The 19,430-nt window shown below is 21.7% G+C and overlaps 3 protein-coding genes across 5 annotated transcripts in view; 1 reads left to right on the forward strand and 2 right to left on the reverse strand.

Annotated features, from left to right (window-relative positions):
• Window positions 1-19,430, reverse strand: part of LOC127280824 (inosine-uridine preferring nucleoside hydrolase-like) — a 107,460-nt gene that overhangs the window by 62,860 nt on the left and 25,170 nt on the right. The window lies entirely within an intron of this gene.
• Window positions 1-19,430, forward strand: part of LOC127280829 (RING-box protein 2) — a 60,718-nt gene that overhangs the window by 13,387 nt on the left and 27,901 nt on the right. The gene's annotated exons all lie outside the window — the stretch shown is intronic.
• Window positions 1-19,430, reverse strand: part of LOC127280817 (facilitated trehalose transporter Tret1) — a 38,768-nt gene that overhangs the window by 10,121 nt on the left and 9,217 nt on the right. For 2 of the 3 annotated variants that reach the window (XM_051304083.1, XM_051304082.1), the window contains exons 2-3: window positions 9,526-9,957; window positions 2,534-2,662 (exon numbers count right to left, since the gene is read on the reverse strand). In XM_051304083.1, coding sequence (XP_051160040.1) covers window positions 2,534-2,662; window positions 9,526-9,957 — 561 coding nt within the window. Of the gene's footprint in view, window positions 1-2,533; window positions 2,663-2,868; window positions 3,233-9,525; window positions 9,958-19,430 lie in introns of those variants that run through there. The other variant, XM_051304084.1, reaches the window with a different exon arrangement.

Below are 19,430 nucleotides of genomic sequence, written 5' to 3' on the forward strand. Positions count from 1 at the left end.
TCAAAACAGACCTTTAGAAAAAAAAAAAAAAAAGAAACATAAGAAAACTTCCTTCCTATTGATGAATCCTCACTTCCATAATTGATGAACTACTCATCTCTTAATTTATATACGGGAAAATTCTTATCACATAAATATTATAGATTTCTTTGAATTTTACACATTAAAATGACCATGATGTCTGATCATTTATTCCTTTCATTTCCCCATTGTTTAAATTATTAATTTTTTTTGATCGATTCTGATGATAAAAATTGTTGTAGCATTTTTTAATATAAAAAATATAAAAATAATAATAATAATAATAAATATAAAGATATACTTTTTTTTAAATTATTAAAATTTCATTTTAAAAAAAAATTCTCATCAAATTTTAACGTTTAGAACTTTATACTAATTGTAACAATAGACAAATAAATTTTCATAATTAATTAATTATTAATATTTTTATATTAATTAAAAAAAATTTTTTGTCAATTAATAATTTTTTTTTTTATATTTATTATTATTCTATTAATTAATTATAGGTATTATTATACAAAATTTTATACTGAAAAAAAAAAAATTTATTTGATTCAAATAATTGGTTACTTGAACCAAATAATTTTTATTTGAGTCAATTAAATGGTATTTATTTCAAATAAAGAAAATTATATTTGGTTCAAATACAATTTATTTAATTCAAATAGAAATTATTTGGTTCAAGTAAATATTTATTTGATAATTATATAGTCAAGTAACTGATTATTTTTGAATTAAGTAAATTTTTTTTTTTCAGTTTAACAAATTCTTTTCTCTCAAAGAAGTATAGAGTACTATAATGTACGTCTTTTGATAGGAAGGAAGTTGCCTTAAAAGAACTAAATATAGTATTGAGTACAAGATCCATTGAGCTTATTCTATTATGTCTTCATATCTCGTTTAATATTCTATCATATATGCAATATATAACATCCTGTGAGATATGACAGAAATTTTCTTCAAATTTTCAGGTAGAATTTAATAGCAAAACGTCCAAGTCATTGGATTCAAATAGTTTAGTTGTCTCAACTAAATTTTTTAGCTTCACCTTATAAAAAAAAAAAAAATAACTTGAATTTTTCTAAATTTTAGTTGAGGTATATAAAAAATACGAACTACTCTCTAAATCTGAATTAGTAAAAATGTTTACTAATTTAAATTAGTGACTCACTTTTTGCTTTAGAATTAGTTAAATTTTACTAATTGTTAGTAAAAGTTACTAATAATTAGTAAAATTTTACTAATTCAGAAGCAAGAAGTGAGTCACTAATTTAAATTAGTAAACATTTTTACTAATTCAGATTTAGAGAGTATAAATGATCGATATCATCATTTTTATATCTTGTTTTCGAATATTGTTTTCAAAAGCAAAATTATTAAATTTGAATTTGCAATAATTTTAAAATATTAGCATTTAAAGATTTAATTGATTTTATTGATCGTAATTGTAAGAGATTGATAGAAGTTATTGAAAATACATTTGATTTTGCCTTAAAACATTTTTATTGAGTTATGAACGTCAAATGATTTTTATTGTTGTCAGAATGTGACGCTTAAATTTCTATTTAGCTTTAGAATCATATAAGCAAAGGGACACAGAATGACGTCAAAAAATAAATAAAAAAATCATTGTCTTATGTATTTTCTAAAAATTCATTTTAAATTACGTTTTCTACAATTTAAAATTTTAGAATTTTTTACGAAGCTGAAGTACGCAACGTATATGATAAACGATTTTTAAAGTAATAATTTTTTAAAATGAAAAATTCTATAATTTTTTGCCTAAAAAATATTTCTTGTAGTATTCATTAATCAAAAAATTATAAAGAAATATTTTTTAGGCAAAAAATTATAGAATTTTTCATTTTAAAAAATTATTTCTTTAAAAATCGTTTATCATAAACGTTGCGTACTTCAGCTTCGTATTTTTTCTTAAATATTGTTTTATAGTTGAAATTAGAAATATTTCTCAAATTTTTTATTGAAACAATATTTATAGCAACAAAATGTACTGAAATAAATTTATTTGATTCAAATACATTATTTTGTTACTTGACTATTATCAAATAAATATTTATTTATAATTATATTATTTGAGTCAATTAAATGGTTTTTGTTTCAAATACAGAAATTATTGGTTCAAGTACAATTTATTTCATTCAAATAAAAATTATTTGCTTCAAGGGAACATTTTTTTTTTCTTATTTGTACTTTACTTTTTTTTTGTATTTTCTTTATATATTTATTGAATATTTAGTAATTAATAATAATAATAATAATAATAATAATAATAATAATAATTATATGAAAGAATATTTATTTGATATAATAGTCAAGTAACCGATTATTTGAATCGAATAATTTTTTTTCAGTGTAATATAAAAAAATATAGTATTTTCAATACATTAAAATATAAGGTTTCATTTTTTTAAATGTTTTTTTCCATTAAATTAAATTAATAATAAATAAAAATAAATTAAATTTAAAATTTGTACTAATCATTACTACTTACAATTTCGTCAGTAACTTCAAAAGGGGTATTTGTGGAATTATCTTGCATAGAAGCAACGGCTAATGATGGAAATGAACTTGAAAATCCAATAATCATCGATCCCAGAGAGACTGAAAGTGCTGCCAATACCTAAAAATTAAAACGTATACAATTACATTACCTCCCTTATTATTATTATTATTATTTTTTTTTTTTTGATTTATATTAATTCACACTAACAATAATCTTGTATATTTAGCCCTAAAAAATTTATAAAACTTTAGCCCCAAAAAAAAATTATTTTCATTATGAAAATTAATGAAAAAAAAAAAAAAAAAAATTTCCTCGCACTTTACCTGAGAAACAGTGCATTTTGCCTTGGGCGCATTAATTGGTATTTGAATGTTCACATGAGTATCTGCTCGTAAAAGAATCTTCATGTTGATCAAATTTTTTCTTTTAAATGTTAATTAAAATTTTTTTAATTTTAAAATTAAATTTAAATTTTTGTTTAGAATTTGTAATTCGCGCGTAAATTATGTTTTGCGATAAATATAGAATGAGAGGCTGGTGAGAGAAGCAATCATCAATATATTGATGACGAGTGTTGTTCTTTTTTTTATTCTTTTTATTGATCCGAAAATTGATTATATTTGTTTAATGATTGATACGCGATCGAATAATGGAAGTTTTTTATGTCACGGAATATTATAAGCTATTGACACTCATGGACCGTTTGTTCACTTATATAGGAACTGGTCTGGGGGCCGCGCCGCCGGTTACCCCTTCTTTCTTCAATCGCGTTCATCATTTGCGAATTATTGTCAGTACTCGTGTATAAAACGTATATATACACACATTCCCAATTTACATATTATATATACGATTCACGAATTGTCACATTTGTCATTTACATCTGCGCGTTTTCATTGTATTTAAATAATAATAATAATAATAATTTCAATGTCAAATAAGAAGAAATATAATTTTGAAATTAGGGGAAAGGTACACATTTATCAAAAATGATCATCATTATGATTATTGTAAATTTTTTTTATAATATTAAGTTTATGTAAAAAATTTAATGTTACGGAAATTTTTTTTTTATTTATTTAATTAATAATTGAAATTACAAATGCAAAACTCTAAACATTTTTTGGGACTAATATTTTCCATATAGATCTGTTGGAATTTTTGTGATGTCGAATTGTAAATCATCGAATTTTGTAGAATTTTGTAAAGTAGATTTTATAATGAGCCAAATTTTCATATATCGAAGAATTTCTAAATTAACTAAATTCTGATTTAATCGAATTTCTATTTAAATAGAATTTTTGTATAGCATAGATTTTTTAATACATCGAATTTTTTTTAACAATACAGTCTTCTTTTTTAACATTATTTTTTCAAAATTTTCATAAAAAAGAATTTTTATTAAAGAAAATTTCTATTCGAATTAATTTTTATTTAAAAGAATTGTCATTTAAGAAAAATTTTATTTAGCTGAATTTTTTTGAGAGAAAATTCTATTTCACCGAAACTTCATTTAACTTGTCCGAATTGTCATTTGATAGAACTTTCACATATCAGATCATACACCTACTGGGATGATACATTCGAGCGGGAGTTTTAAAACCAACTAATCATAATTTTCTTGATAATTTTTTATTGGTGGATTTTAAAACTTCCGCTAAAATGTTTCAACCGTGTGTATGATCGGAAATGTGAAAGTAGTTCTAACAAAAATGGAAAATTCGACGTTTTAACAGTTGCAATTCGGACAAGTAAAAGTTCGGTCAAATGAAGTTTCGATGAAATAGAAATTCTCTCACTTCAAAATTCAGCTAAATAGAATTTCTGTTAAATAAAAAATGAGTTGAAATAAAAATTTTCGTTAATAACAGTTTTGTTAAATAAGAAATGGAAATTCTTCGATATAAAAGTTCGGCTCATTATAAAATCTATATATTTATGAAATTCTGCTAAATAAAAATTCAACAATTTTTAATTTGACACCACAAAAATTCCAACAGGTCTAATGTGGGGAATATTAATCTATGCCTACTATTTATATTTAAAAAAATTATTATCACGTACTTTTTATTTTCTTATAATTTTTCTCAATTCTAATAATGAGAGAATTTATCCGTAATGTAAAAATAGTATCGTAATTACTAGAACGTGATTGGTCAATGTAGTAGGAAAAATTACTTATGCCTTAAGAACGAACCAATCAACATTTACAGTCAATCGATATATCGAACGTCAATTTTGACATTGAAACAATATAACCTCTAAATTTTTTTTTTTATACTTTACACAGTTTATTAAAAGCAAATAATAATGTGAATTTCAATTATTATAAGTTATAATATTTTATCCCATATAAATATTAGTAGTTAGAATTTTATTAGATATAATTATCTTTTTGACGAATTTTAATTTTTCTGATTGGTTAAATTTTAAAAATCGCGCCGAAATCTTTTTATCCATTTTTTTGTTCGGTCATTTACAATTTCGGACTAATGAAAATTCGTCGTTTTTAAAATTCTATTCAATGAAAATTTGAACAATTAAAAATTCAGATTAAGAATTGGTGAATTGGAAATTCTGTCATTTAAAAATTCAATTGAATGAAAATTCAATTAAATTAAAAATTGAGTAGGTATAGAGAAATTTTTCAAGAAAAAAATTTGATATACCTAAAAAATTCTTTTAAGTAAAAATTAATTTAAAAAGAAATTCTCTCTCAAATGCTAATTCGAAAAAATGAAAATTGTACTAAAAAATAATTATATCTCATAAAATTCATGAAAATTCATAAAAACTAGTTTTTTTATGGAATAATCATGCACCTTAATTGGAATAATTTTAATTATTACCTTTTATTATTAAACGCTTTTCATCTAATTTTGTGTGTTCTTTATGCGGTTAAAATTTGATTTTAGAACTTTATTAAATTATTATTTATAATTAATTAATTAATAATTATTAATTAATTGTATGATTAAAATTTGGATAAGTTTTTTTTTTTTTTACTTTTCTTGCGATAAACAGTTTTATTCGTCTTTAAAAAGAAATATATATGTTTGAAATGTCGCTGGAAAAATTATAGCATTATTGTTATTTTATTGGAACTTTTTTTTTATTCCAATACATTTCGATTGTAATAAAAACAATAAAAGAATTCAATTAATTATTCATTAAATAGCGTATTATTGAATTAAATGAACCAATTGGTATAGTTGTTGTTATTTGATAATGAAGTGTATCAACAAAACGCTATGCATCTGTAACTAGTGTTTTTAAAAATGTACTTGTTTTTAAATTGAAATTTTCAATTAAATTTAAATTAAACGAATTAAATAATTATTAAATTAATAATATTTTGTTATTATTGTTAAAATTAAATTATTAAAATAAAATTTATTTTAAAAATTTGAAATTAATACAGGGAAATTTTTTTTATTAATCGTTTATTCAAATACTTTTTTTTTTTTTTTAAATAGAAGTAGATATTTGATTATATGTTATATGAAAATAAATACGAATCTGTCATTTAATTCACTCTCAATAAAGGACTTTGCGCACTTTCTTTTTAAAATCATTGACCTTAATGGCCTCATGTTAAATATGCCAAATTTTAAAATGACTCATTGGGCTATTTATAAAAAAAAATAACTCCTAGAATCATTGCAATTATACATAATTTATAAAATAATTTCTATAATACACCCAGAGAAATGTTTTATTTGAACCAAATATAATATATTTGAATTAAATAAACGTATATTTGTCTCATAGCCTACTAGCCTATTTATTTGGCGTAAATAAAATTTTTTATTTAAATCAAATAAATATTTTTAAAAAGTTAATTAATTTTCAAAATTATTATTATTATTTTTATTATATATAAATTCTTGATAAAATTTATCTTCAATCATAATTTAATGTAATGCTTGACTGATTATTTATTATTATTTATTTAAAAATGCATATAACACAAATGTATGTTTGTAATTTTAGTAAATAATTTATTAAACAATTTGTTTAATTGTATAATTGTGCTTTTTTAAAATAGTTTTTGTATGAATTTATTATAATAAATTATCGAGGGAAAGTATTTAGTTTATATAAGTCAAGGAAAATAGAAAACTTACAAGTTGAGGGGGAAAAAATGAAGGAAAATTTTATGAAAATTTATTATAAAAATACAATTTTTTTTTTATTGTATTTTTTTGTTTACTAATTATTGTTTTTTGAAATTAAATTTATATAGATTTTTTCTTTTTGGAAAATTAATTTTTTTTAATTTTGTTTATATACTGAAAAAATAGAAAATTATACATAAGGGAATTAAAAATTCTAATAATATTCCTAATATATTATATATTATGTGTTCCATACGGCTGCCTTTACTCGTACTTGTACTACTGAAAGTACAATCGAACATAAAAGTTTTGTAGTCTAAAGTTTTCAAATAAAATAGAATTTTTTTTTTTTTAAATTATTAAATAACTTACAACCAAGAGAGGAAAAAAAATATATTTATCTCAAAAAGATAAAAATAAATATTCAAATAAATTTTATTTATAAAGTTTTTACAAATAAACAAATGAAATTTTATATAGATATATCGTGCATTTCAACATTTTTAGTAATACTTTACTAAGATTACGTAAAATTGTAAAAAAATGATAACTTTTTTAAAAATATAGAAAATAATAATAGTTGTGAAAATTTGTAATTTTTTTTTTTTTCGTTTGTGAAACTTTAAATCTTATTTTCATATATTAAAAAGAAGGAAACTTTCCAATGTCGTTCCTTGAATGACAAAACCAAGATAAACCAGTTTAATATAGTATTAAGAACAATGTTTCTTCTTATAAGAAGGAAATATCTATTTCTTGTTTTTATTCACAATTGTAGGAAATAGTCAGGTTTTTTTTTTTTTTTTTTTGCTAATTTTTCATGGATAAATATATATCTAATATTTTATTCGATAATTTTTCCACTTGGTTTATTGAATTACATTATTAAAATTATCTTTAAAAAAAATTCCATTTTATGTTAATATAAATAATAAGAATTATTATTATTATCATTAAGGAAACTAAACTGATTCATCTAGTGAATCATAAAGTAAATTAAATAATTTGTAAAATATATATTTGATAATAATAATAATAATAATAATAATAATAATAATAATAATAATAATAACAATAACAATACAAAAGTGTGTAAATTGTAAAATTTGTTTGTAGAAATAATAATAATAATAATAATAATATTTAAAAATAAATAGCTAAAGTACATCCAGAAAAATATTTTATTTGCGTTTATTTGAGATGAATAAAATTTATTTGAATCAAATAAAAATATATTTATCTCAGAGTCAAATAACATTTTATTTATTTTAAATAAAAACTTTTATTCAGCACAAATAACATTTTATTTAGAACAAATAAAATTTTTTTTAGGGCAAATAAAAATTTTATTTAAAATAAGTAAAATTTATTTAGAAGAATTAAAAATTTATTTGGCTCTGAGACAAATATAATTTATGTAATTAATTTTTGAGGTACTATATCAAAAGGGCTTTTTATATATTTTTTTTATAAGATTTTTTTTACTGTCAGTTGTTTAGAAAATGCTTATAATGAGGTTTTGTAAATTAATCATAGCAACCGTCAGATGGGACAAAATATTTTCGTTATCAGATGATGTAACAATAATGCTATAATTTTTCCTTGTATATATATGAGGCTGAATATTTAAAATTTTCTTCTTTATTTACAGACAAAAAAAAAGAAAGTATATACATTAAAAAGAAAATTTATATTTACTAAATTTTATCAAAAAAAGAAACAAAAATTTTTTTTTTTCCTTCAGTCCAATATAATTAATTTTATTTCAAACATATATTTTTATTAGGAAAATAAAAAATTGGACGCATGATTATGTTATAAAAATCATTAGTTAGAATTTTCATTTTATATAATTTCATTTGTCATAATTATTTTTTGAGCTGAATTTTTATTTGTTCGAATTAATATTTTGCAGAATTTTCATCAAAATGATTTTCTATATTACAGAATTTTTATATAACCGAAAATTCACTTTACAGAATTTTTATTTTTCAGAATTTTTATTTGCTTAAATTTTCATTTAACATAATAGGCATTTTAAAAAATTTTTATTGGGTAGAATTTCATTGCATAGAATTTTCATTTTATTTATTCAGATGAATTTTCATTTGTTCGAATTATTATTTGATATAATTTTCATATAACCGATTTTTCATACTACAGAATTTTTACTTATAATCGAAAAAAAATCATTTAACAGAATTTCTAATTGATAGGAATTTTAATTTGTCCGAAATTTGCAAATGACCGAACAAACAATCGACAAAAAGATTTTGGCGCGATTTTTAAAATCAACCAATCAAAAATTATACATAAAATTGTGATTGGTTGATTTTAAAAATCGCGCCCAAATCTTTCTGTCGATTGTTGGTTCGGCCATTTGCAAATTTCGGACAAATGAAAATTCTATCAATTAGAAATTCTGTTAAATAATTTTTTTCGGTTACGTAAAAATTCTGTAGTATGAAAAATCGGTTATATGAAAATTATATCAAATAATAATTCGAACAAATGAAAATTCATCTGAATGGAAATTCTATGCAATGAAATTCTAACCAATAAAAATACTTTAAAATGCCTATTATGTTAAATGAAAATTCGAAGAAATAAAAATTCTGTAAAGTGAATTTTCGGTTATATAAAAATTCTGTATTATAGAAAATCGTTTTGATGAAAATTCTGCAAAATACTAATTTGAAAAAATAAAAATTCAGCTCACAAATAATTATGACAAATGAAATTCTATAAAATGAAAATTCTTATTAATGATTTTTAGAACATAATCATGCGTCCTAATAATATTTGGTTGTTCCAAATTAATTTTTTTTTTTTTTTAAATTTTATTTTGAAAAAATGACCTACCTGTGTTGCATATTTTGTGGAAATGCTAAATTTATGCGTTGAACCCTTTCCAAATTGAAATGATACTTTGTCTTTTGTATTTTCCATTTCCATTTTATCTTTTGTCACTGATGATTCTGGATCTTTTAAAAGTGGATCTAATTGTTTATAATTTTTGTCCAATCCCTTGCCCAATGGATCATAAATTTGTGCTCTTGTAATTGGATCTTGATGATTGATCTTTAAATTTTCAGCATAATAATTTTTCGATTTTTGACACTCGCTATTGGATAAATTATTCTTCTCCTCAATTAAATCCTGACTATTGAATGAACTGACACTTGTCAGGAGGGTTGTATTTGAAGCGCAATCCAAGCCCAAATTTGAATTTGATGTGCTTGAACGTGGTGCAAGTGTATACACTCTTTTGTAATTTGGAAGGATCGCTCGGTCCTGTAATTAAGAAATAATAAATTAATTATGTTAATTTAAAAAAAAAGAAATTAAAACAAATTTTTTTTTTTTAATTTCAAGATAAATCGAATTACATATTTCTTGCAGTATTACGGTCAAGGAAATTCGATTTGGTTTCTGTATTTTCTTGAATAAAATATTATTATCTGTCTGAAATAATAATTTTCTTAGGGAGAAAAAATGTTATTTATTTTTCTTTTTTTTTGATAAAAACGTTATACTTTTAATAATTGTAGAAATGAAACATGGCGCCAATAATTAATAACAATTCTTCATTGGAAAAAAAAAATGGTGTGTAGACAGTTTATCATTTATGTTGTGCAAGTTTAATCGTAAATTTATAATAGCGAAGATAAAAAAGATTGATTTTAAATCTCGCTCTCTTTCTTTCTCTCGTTCTCAATATGAATCCAGAAAATGAAAAAAATATTCATTGAACAAAACTGGACAATACTGGTGTTGAATTCTTCTTCTTCTTCTTCTTCTTCTTATGCTCTCTTTTCTTGATATCTCGAAAAGAGAGAAACATGCAATCACGTAGTGATACTTGCGACACAAATTTTTCTGTTTTTTGTTTATATTTATTATTATTTAGGTATAGAGATTTTTATCCGTTTAATAGACCGAAACTTGACGATAATTTAATTTATATTATATTTTTAAGTGGAAATTTTTAATTTACATATTAAATTTTGATATAATTTTATTTTATTTATTTTTGATTTATTAGACAAAACAATTTATTTGTTTACTAATTTAATAAAAAAAAATTTGACTTTCTTGCAAAAAAATAATAATTAAGGGAGAAATAAATGAAATTATAAAACAAATCTAAATTTATATTTTGTTGACAGGAAAATTTTTTTTTTCTAAAAATTATTTTTTTATCTGAAATAGTATTCTATATATTATTAATAATTAAAATCATTTTTTCGGTCTACAAATTATTTAAAAACTACTACAGCAAATAAAAAAAATGATATTAAATATTTGATGAACTGTAAATTTATTTTTTGACACAGAAAATTTTATTATAAAATTTCAAATTGAAAAAAATAGTAAACAAATTTTTCGTTTATTTGAATACTCAAAATTTTAATTTTCTTCAAAAAACAATAATAATAATTAATCGAGGGATGAATGAATTTTTAACTAAATATAAATTTTTATGTTGTTGATAGTCAAATTCTTTTTTTAATTGCTTTTATTTATTAAAAAATTATTTATTTATTTATTTAATATAAATAGTATTTTTTTTAGAATTTTTTTTATTTTTCAAAAATTTTTTGTGTTGTTCTAAAAAATTTCTATTAACTAATAAACATTTTTTTCATAATTTTTCGTATTTTCGTGGAATAATTTTTTATATTTTCAAAAGTATGTTGAAATATTAATTACCAACTGTAAAAATAAATTTCACTTATTTCCCGTTTTAATTTATTTTGTATATAAAAATCAAAAAATAAAAAAAATAAAAAAAAAGAAAATTAATTTTTCAAAAATTTGAAAATCAATTATTAAATTAGTAAAATTAATTTTTACCATGCTACTTGTTTTTTTTTTGAAAATATAAAATATAAATAAAAATTACCTTGGAAAATTTGACGAACAATAATTTTGTTTTTTTGTTTTTTTTTGTTTTTTTTTTTTTATTTAATAATATTAACAATAAACGCAACGAAACGTTAGAAACTATAATGAAGGGATGATAAATAAAATTGAAGTATTTATATGGTTTGTTTATCGCAAGTGAGTTGGTATAGAAATATGACCGAATGATGATGAACCAATAAGAAAAAGGGAAGACGCAAAAAAAAAAACGTGTGATGATGGTTGTTGAGTGATTATTTGACTTTTCTCTTACATTATAATGATAACCTCAATGAACTTTATAACTAAACTTTGAATTCCTCTATACATTTGCGAACAATTCATTAACATCTTTTGTTAAGAAAATGTATAAGAAAAAGAATTTTTTTTTTTTAATTGTTTTGTTTTGTAATTTTTGTAAAAATCATTAAATATGTGTTCTTTGGAGAAAAAACAGTTTTATATTTTGCGTAATCATTTTTTTTTTTTTTTATTAATTGCATACCGCAGTTGAAGTTTTAATTAATTATTATTATCGATTTTGTAAATTTGTTCTTTTGATTAAAGTCTATTTCTTCACAAAATGTGCGAGGATAATCGTTTTCAATTTGTTGCTTATATACTTAGAAATTAATTAATTAATTTATATATAGGAAATTAATTTTTTTTCTCAGAGCCAAATAAATATTTATTTGATTCAAATAAATTTTTATTTCGATTTAAATAAAAAATGTTATTTACGCCAAATAAATGGACTAGTTTGAACAATTTTATTTAATTTAACACAACTTGAAAGTTTGATTTTATAATAATATAAGGAAAATATCTATAGATTTTATTTAAAAATATTATTTATTTGAATGAAAATTAGAATGTTTGATTTAAACTTAAGGGTTAGTTTAGAATGGGCGCATGTAAATTTCCACTGGATTTCAAGTAGAACGTCCAAAATATGACATATCTTTATATATTTTTGACACCTTCCTCACCCTGTTTTTCTCTATTTTAAGGCCTGAGCAGAATAGAAACGTAACCGGTATCGTAATCGTAAACGCAACCGGAAGAATAAGTTAGAAAAGGACAAACAATCTATCTATCCTTCTCTAATTCATTCTTCCGGTTGTGTTTGCCATTACGATTCCAGTTACGTTTCTATTCTGCTCAGGCCTTTAGTTTCCCGCCGTGTATCGAAAAAGCTACCATTCCCTGCAAAGTGTCACAATTCAGATATTCCACTATGACTATATTTATTGTCCATAAGATAAAAATATACTAATTTTGAATTAAACAATGGTTGAACTAAAAATATCGCTTTCTCAGTGTGGATTAATTTTTTGTTTCTTTAGATCATAAAAATTCTATAATAATAATAATTGCTTTTCTTTTTGTATAATAAATGCGTTGATAAAAATTAATAGCAAAATATTTAGCTTTCTTTTTAATATTTCAATTTTTTTTCCACAAATTCAAATCGAGCGCGCTTTTATTGGCGGGAAATTTAAATAAATACTATTTTTTGATTTTCATTTCTTTACGCGTTCCTTGTAAAAATTTTGAACCTAACAATAAAAATAGCTATATAATATATCTATTTTTAAATAAACTATTGAATTTTGATTTTATTTTATTATTGCTAATATTATAAAATCTGTATTAATAGTTAAAAAAAATAATTCATTACTTAGAAATTAATTAACTATGTATTTATTTTTATTTATTTATTTTTAAATGAAATATTTTTAATTTTATTTTTTTTAAAAGCTCAATAATAGCATGTAAATGAGGTCAGATTTAAAATTTTATAAAAAAACAAAAATGTTTCCGGTTGTAAGCAGATTTAGTAAGCAAGATTGCAAAGTCTGTCAACAATGCTTTTTCTATTACAAAATTGCGTATTATATCATTATATCATATACCTATGTATACAATTTACGTCATTTGCTTGTTATTAATTAATTTTTCAAATTTTTTCTTTTTTATATTAAAATATTTCTGTGAAACTATTTTAATTTATCTTCTATGATTAAATAATTTATTTTTTTTATATTTAATTTTTATGTCGTACGCAGGATTCGAGAACCCAAATACAATTTTTCTTACATATTAATATTTACAAAAAAAAAAATCTTAAAACTGTAATAATTTATTTTTTTATATTTTACTAACGTTTATATCAATATAAATATCAATGTTTAGAAATTTTTTTAATACATTATTTTTTATAATATATATATTTTTTTAAAATTAAATAATTAAATTTTTATTCATAATAATTTTCTTCTATTATTTATCTATGTAAAAAAAATTTGCAAAAAATTTTTTCTGAAATTTTTTTTTTTTAAATTGTTTATAAACAAATGATAATTGACATGAATATATTATAATATTAGCACGAGACTAACACGCGGTTGATTTATCTCTATATATGTATATAATATATATAACGCAAATGTGTTGAGTGGCGCCAAATCGTCTACTCTTCCTCTACGTGAAATTACGTCAATTACAGTTAGTTATGATACCAATAAGTTCACTGGGTTGGTAAATTATCAATTTTACTGACATTCAATTGTAAAATATATATATATATTTTTTTTTTTGAAAAAATTTAAACGATTTTTTTAGTTTTATTTATTTTCTATTTATTACTTTTTTATATCTATATAATACACGCATAGAAAAAATTTGCTGTGGCAGCTAATTATTATTTGCTGCCACATCAAATAAATAATAAATAGGGACAGCGCACAAATTTGCTGTGGGGTCAAAAAAGTTTGCTGTGACAGTAAATTTCTAAAAAATTAAGACTGATATTGTTTATCATAGCAAACTTTTTCGTTGTCATAGCAAAAAATTTAGCTGTGGTTACTAATTTTTGATAGATCTGATAGCAAACATCCGTTAGCATCTGTAAGCAATTTTTTTTTTCCGTATAGTAAAATTATGTGAAAAAGATGATGGAAATTTATTGTTTTATTTTTAAATTTATAATTTATTTTTAATTTATAATTTTAAAAAATAGTTGTGTTATATAATATTGTTTTATTTTTGAATTATATTATAATTTGTTTTACTATTGTTTTATTATTATTTTATTATTGTGCTGAATAATTACTTTTGTTTATTATTTAAAATATTATTTTTATAAATATTAATTTAATTTTTAAGAAAAAAAAATATTCATATTAATTTAGAGAGAATAAGCAATATTTTTTTAAAGGTAATTTTGTCAATAATTTCATCATCTTTTGAGAATAGTACTGGTTATATATTTGATGGAAATTAAAAAAAAACCTTTAAATTTTTGTATATCAAACAATTAAAAATTAATTACAGCAATTTAAGAGTCATTGTTTAAGTATTTCTCATATCTACCTGAATACTGATAATTATTACAAAAATCTATCAATTTTTATTTATTGTTAACTATAAAAATGGAGTAGATAAAAATATTCAATAACTAAAAGATTATATGTTAAATGTCACAATGTTAGTAATCATTAATATAAATAATAATATATAATTATAATATAATAATAATAGATAATAATAATAAATTATTATTTATTACTATTAATAATAATCATTATTATGGTTTATTTTTTTCTTCTTTTGCAATTTTGTTTATTAATTGATCAAGTTTTACGAAATGTTTATTTTAATGTAAAATTGATCCTATATTGACGTTTTCATTCATTACCAAAGATTATTAGGACAAAAATAAAATGTCGATAATATTTAAAAAAAACCCTATAGAAAATTAATGTTATACAATATTTATGTATGTATACAATATTGAACTAAAAATACAAATACAGAAAGGAATTAATGAAATGGCAGCAAAAATAGAAATAGGGTGGGTCCATTGTTTTTTATGTGATATCATTGCCAGTTGAACTCTAATAATAATTGATCTTTTTATCGCTATGGAAAGATCTCGAACACTCCACTAAATCAGAATTGATTTATAATCAACAGATTAACAATAATCAATAATCGGAATCAGTTATATGATAAACTACTTAAGAAAACTTATGTTTTTTTCCGATCCGCATGTCAAACTGCATAAAATTAAGATTATAATTTTAATTCCTTTGCAAAATGGTAAAAATGAACATGCTTTTTTTAACGACAAAAAACGTTAATTTTTTTCAAAATTTATTTTTTTAATTTTTCAGATTTTATTTCTACAATTTTTAGAAAAAAAATTTATAATCAATGCATAATATCCCGCAATAATAATAATAATGCTCATAATAATAATAAAAAAAATAATAATAATAGTTATGATTATTGTTATTATTATAAAATTATAAATTATTACTATTATTATTATTATTATTAATCAAAATGTAAATATAGAAATATATTTTTTAAAAAATTTTTTTTTATTTTTATTTACTTTATTCATTTTCATTTAAAACTATTTAGTCAATTTTTTATACAAAATTTTATCTCAATTTCTCAAGTATTTTACGAGATAACTAAGGAAAAATATTTACATGTAAAATCAAAATAATCACATATTTCCTTAAGGGTAGGTCAAAGTCGATGCAATTTTTTACATAGAGCTTTAGTGGGAAAATCGCATCGACTTTGACCTACCCTTAAGGCTGTGGCTTAGTTAAGCAGCGCCATCTCAATTACCATCAGCTGATGGTACAGTTTTTCAAAAAAATTACGCCGTATGTTACAAAAGATTATTGAAATTTACTGAATCAATTATTAACCTATAAATTGTTAAATGAGAAAAAAATCACGTTTAATGCCTTTTCCGGTCTGTTAGACCGCTATTTCTTCACGGAAAAATGTGCACAAAGATTAAGACAATTTTTTTTAAATTATAACTTAAATTAAATGTAGATTTTTAATATAAATTTTATAAATTTATTAATTCTGCATTATATAATAATTAATGAGATATATTTTGTAAATTTAGGCGTGAGTTGTGTAAGAAAAATTTTCAATTAATTCTTAAGATAATGTTGTTGCTTAACTTGGTCATGGCCTTAATAATAGTGTTATTCGGGTATGTTGATAAAAAATAGTCTTTCTATTAAGATTTATATGTACTATATTTTCAGTATTATTAAAATAATACTTTTAATCACTTTTATTGTTTTTTTTTCTATACATTTCTTTTCAATGTTACTCTATGTACATTAAAATATATTTATATTATTATGAATCGATAAGGCTTTGAAAATAATTTTCACAATTCATAAATTTCGATAAGAACACACGTGATCATCGGAAAATACACATATTTATTTTTAATGAAGTTCAATCCATTGACATAACCACAAACTAAAAAGGTTGTTTTTGACAAACAAATAAAACTATAATTTAAATTGATTTTATCAAATTTTGAAAAGTTCAGTATAGTACAATTTTCAAAAAAATTATTTTATTCCATAATTTGTTGTTAAAATTTAAATAAATAATCATTTTTAAAGATATATGTAATTAAAATTTTAATAAATACAATACACATTTTTGAAAAAATTTATTGAGTTAAAATATTTTGTACGAATCGAATCAATTTTAAAATTTTCCGCCATATTAGGTCCGCCATTTTGAATTTTTTAAATCTGACCTTAAATTTGGATTCAGCGACCCCAAAAACCCCCAAGTACAGAATTTTGAACGAATTTAATCAATTAAAAATTTTTCCGCCATATTGGGTCCGCCATTTTGAATTTTTTTAAATCTGACCTCAGACCCCGAAAATCTTAGTATATCCATTGACACTCAAATCGAATTATGTTTAGTTTTTCATATATGAGCCATCGACTGTCAAGGGGTTAACAAAATTTTATAATTAATTTTCAAAGGTTGGTCAAACTTGTCAAATGTAAATAGGTAAACCAAAAATGTCAGTAATTATTATTGACTAATTTGTGGATGCCTTTTTTTTAATACAAAATAAAAATTTTTCTTTCTCTATGTAAAAATGGAAAATTGATATATAAAATTATAGAATAACACTCTCTACATCTGAATCAGTAGAAATTTTACTAATTCAATCAGTACTTTTCATTTTAACTGAAGTTTCAGTTATTTTTTGAAATTTACAAATATAATTAGTGAATATATATAAGCAATAGACGTTTTTTTTTTTTTTTTATATATATATTATAATAATTTGTTAGCTTAGTTTTAATGTATATAGTGTGGGGAAAGCAAATATGTATAAATCCAAAAAGATGTACATTGAGAAATAAATCTAAATCTAAATCTAAATCTAAATCTATATAAGCAATAGAAAATAACTTATGTAAATCAGTAATTTGTATATAACATAAACTTTAAAATTAACTGTTAAATTTGTAGATTTTGCGACCGCTGCCATATGTTTATATTACTGATTCAATCAGTAATTTATATTTTACTAATTGAATCAGTAAGTTTCTACTAATTATCACAGGCCAACACTGATTTTGGTGCGGCGAATGTCAGACCTGTTTTTGATATGTTTTTTCATGCTGAACACAAATCCGTAAACCTTCCACTTGGGCTTAAATTGAGGCTTAATGTTTCAACTATTATTCCCCAAAAATGACCTATGTTGCACCATAATCTCAAAGTCATTTGTTATCATTTTTGATTCGCAAATATTAATTTTGTAAAAGTTTGAGCGCGTACCTTTAGCAAAGAAAAAAGGATCATAGAACCTTTTATTTGAACTTGAAATAAAGTTTGAACTTTAGACTACAAGCCCTAAAAATTATATTATTCACTAATAACCTCAAAATTGTTGGTAACCAGTATTTAACTACAGAACTTATTTGGTAATATTTGAATAACTCTAGTCAATAAAACCAAAGGTGAGTGAACCTTCTTGCTGAGCTTCAATTCAATTTATCCTTTGACTGTAGTTCATAAAAATTACATTGCTGCACCTTAACCTCAAGGACTAGATGTACGCGCTCAAACTTTTACAAAATTAATATTTCGGAATCAAAAATGGATAACAAATGACTTTGAGGTTATGTTGCAAGATATTAGGTCATTTTTGGGGATAATAGTTAAAAAATTAAGCTTCAAATTAATCCCAAGTGGAAGGTTCTACGACCTTTTGTTTCAGTGTTAGAGGTACTCAAAGTTAGCCAAAAACGCGATTTTTGAACATTTTATAACCGTTTTTCTCAAAAACTAGAGCTGATAGGAAATTTTCGTTTACGGATTCGTGTTCGGCATGAGAAAACCTATCAGAAACAGGTCTGACATTTGCCGCACCAAAAAAGTTTGCTAATTTTGTTGGCATGTGTTTATCAGTTGCTCAATTCTCGCTATGGAAATTAGTAGATTTCTACTGCTAATCAGTGAAATATGACTGATTCAGATTTATAGACAGGGCACCTTATTTAACACTAATAGCATAAAAAAAATAAATGTTTAATTATAATAAAATGAAAAGTTATACATTTTCGGTTTGTTTACATTTCACAATTTGCACATAACCCTTAATTTAATATAAAATTAAATTTGAAATAATTGAAATTTATGATAAAATTTGTTTGTTTCCTGTATTTAAAAACAGTCCAATCGGCGTTTTCTTTGATATGCGCATACTCGAATCAATAAAGCGAATAAAATCCTAAGCTAAACATTTATAATGTTACGCATGTGTCTCGTCTAGACATGACATTTTATCTTTGTATTTGTCAGCTGGTGGATCGAAATGTAAAGGACAAGGTGAAGGTCAGGGGTAGTTTGTTAGTTAAAGAAAATCTCACTAGAGGGCAACTATATATATATATAGACTATTTAAAAAAAATAAGAGAAAAATTCTCATCAAGGACTTTCTTTTCTTTCTTTATATTTTTAAATTATATAGACTTTATTATAGAGGACAAAAT

The sequence above is a fragment of the Leptopilina boulardi genome, unplaced genomic scaffold (genome assembly GCF_019393585.1).
Source record: "Leptopilina boulardi isolate dan_hultmark-lab unplaced genomic scaffold, ZJU_Lbou_2.1 LbouV2_255, whole genome shotgun sequence".
NCBI classification, from domain to species: domain Eukaryota; kingdom Metazoa; phylum Arthropoda; class Insecta; order Hymenoptera; family Figitidae; genus Leptopilina; species Leptopilina boulardi.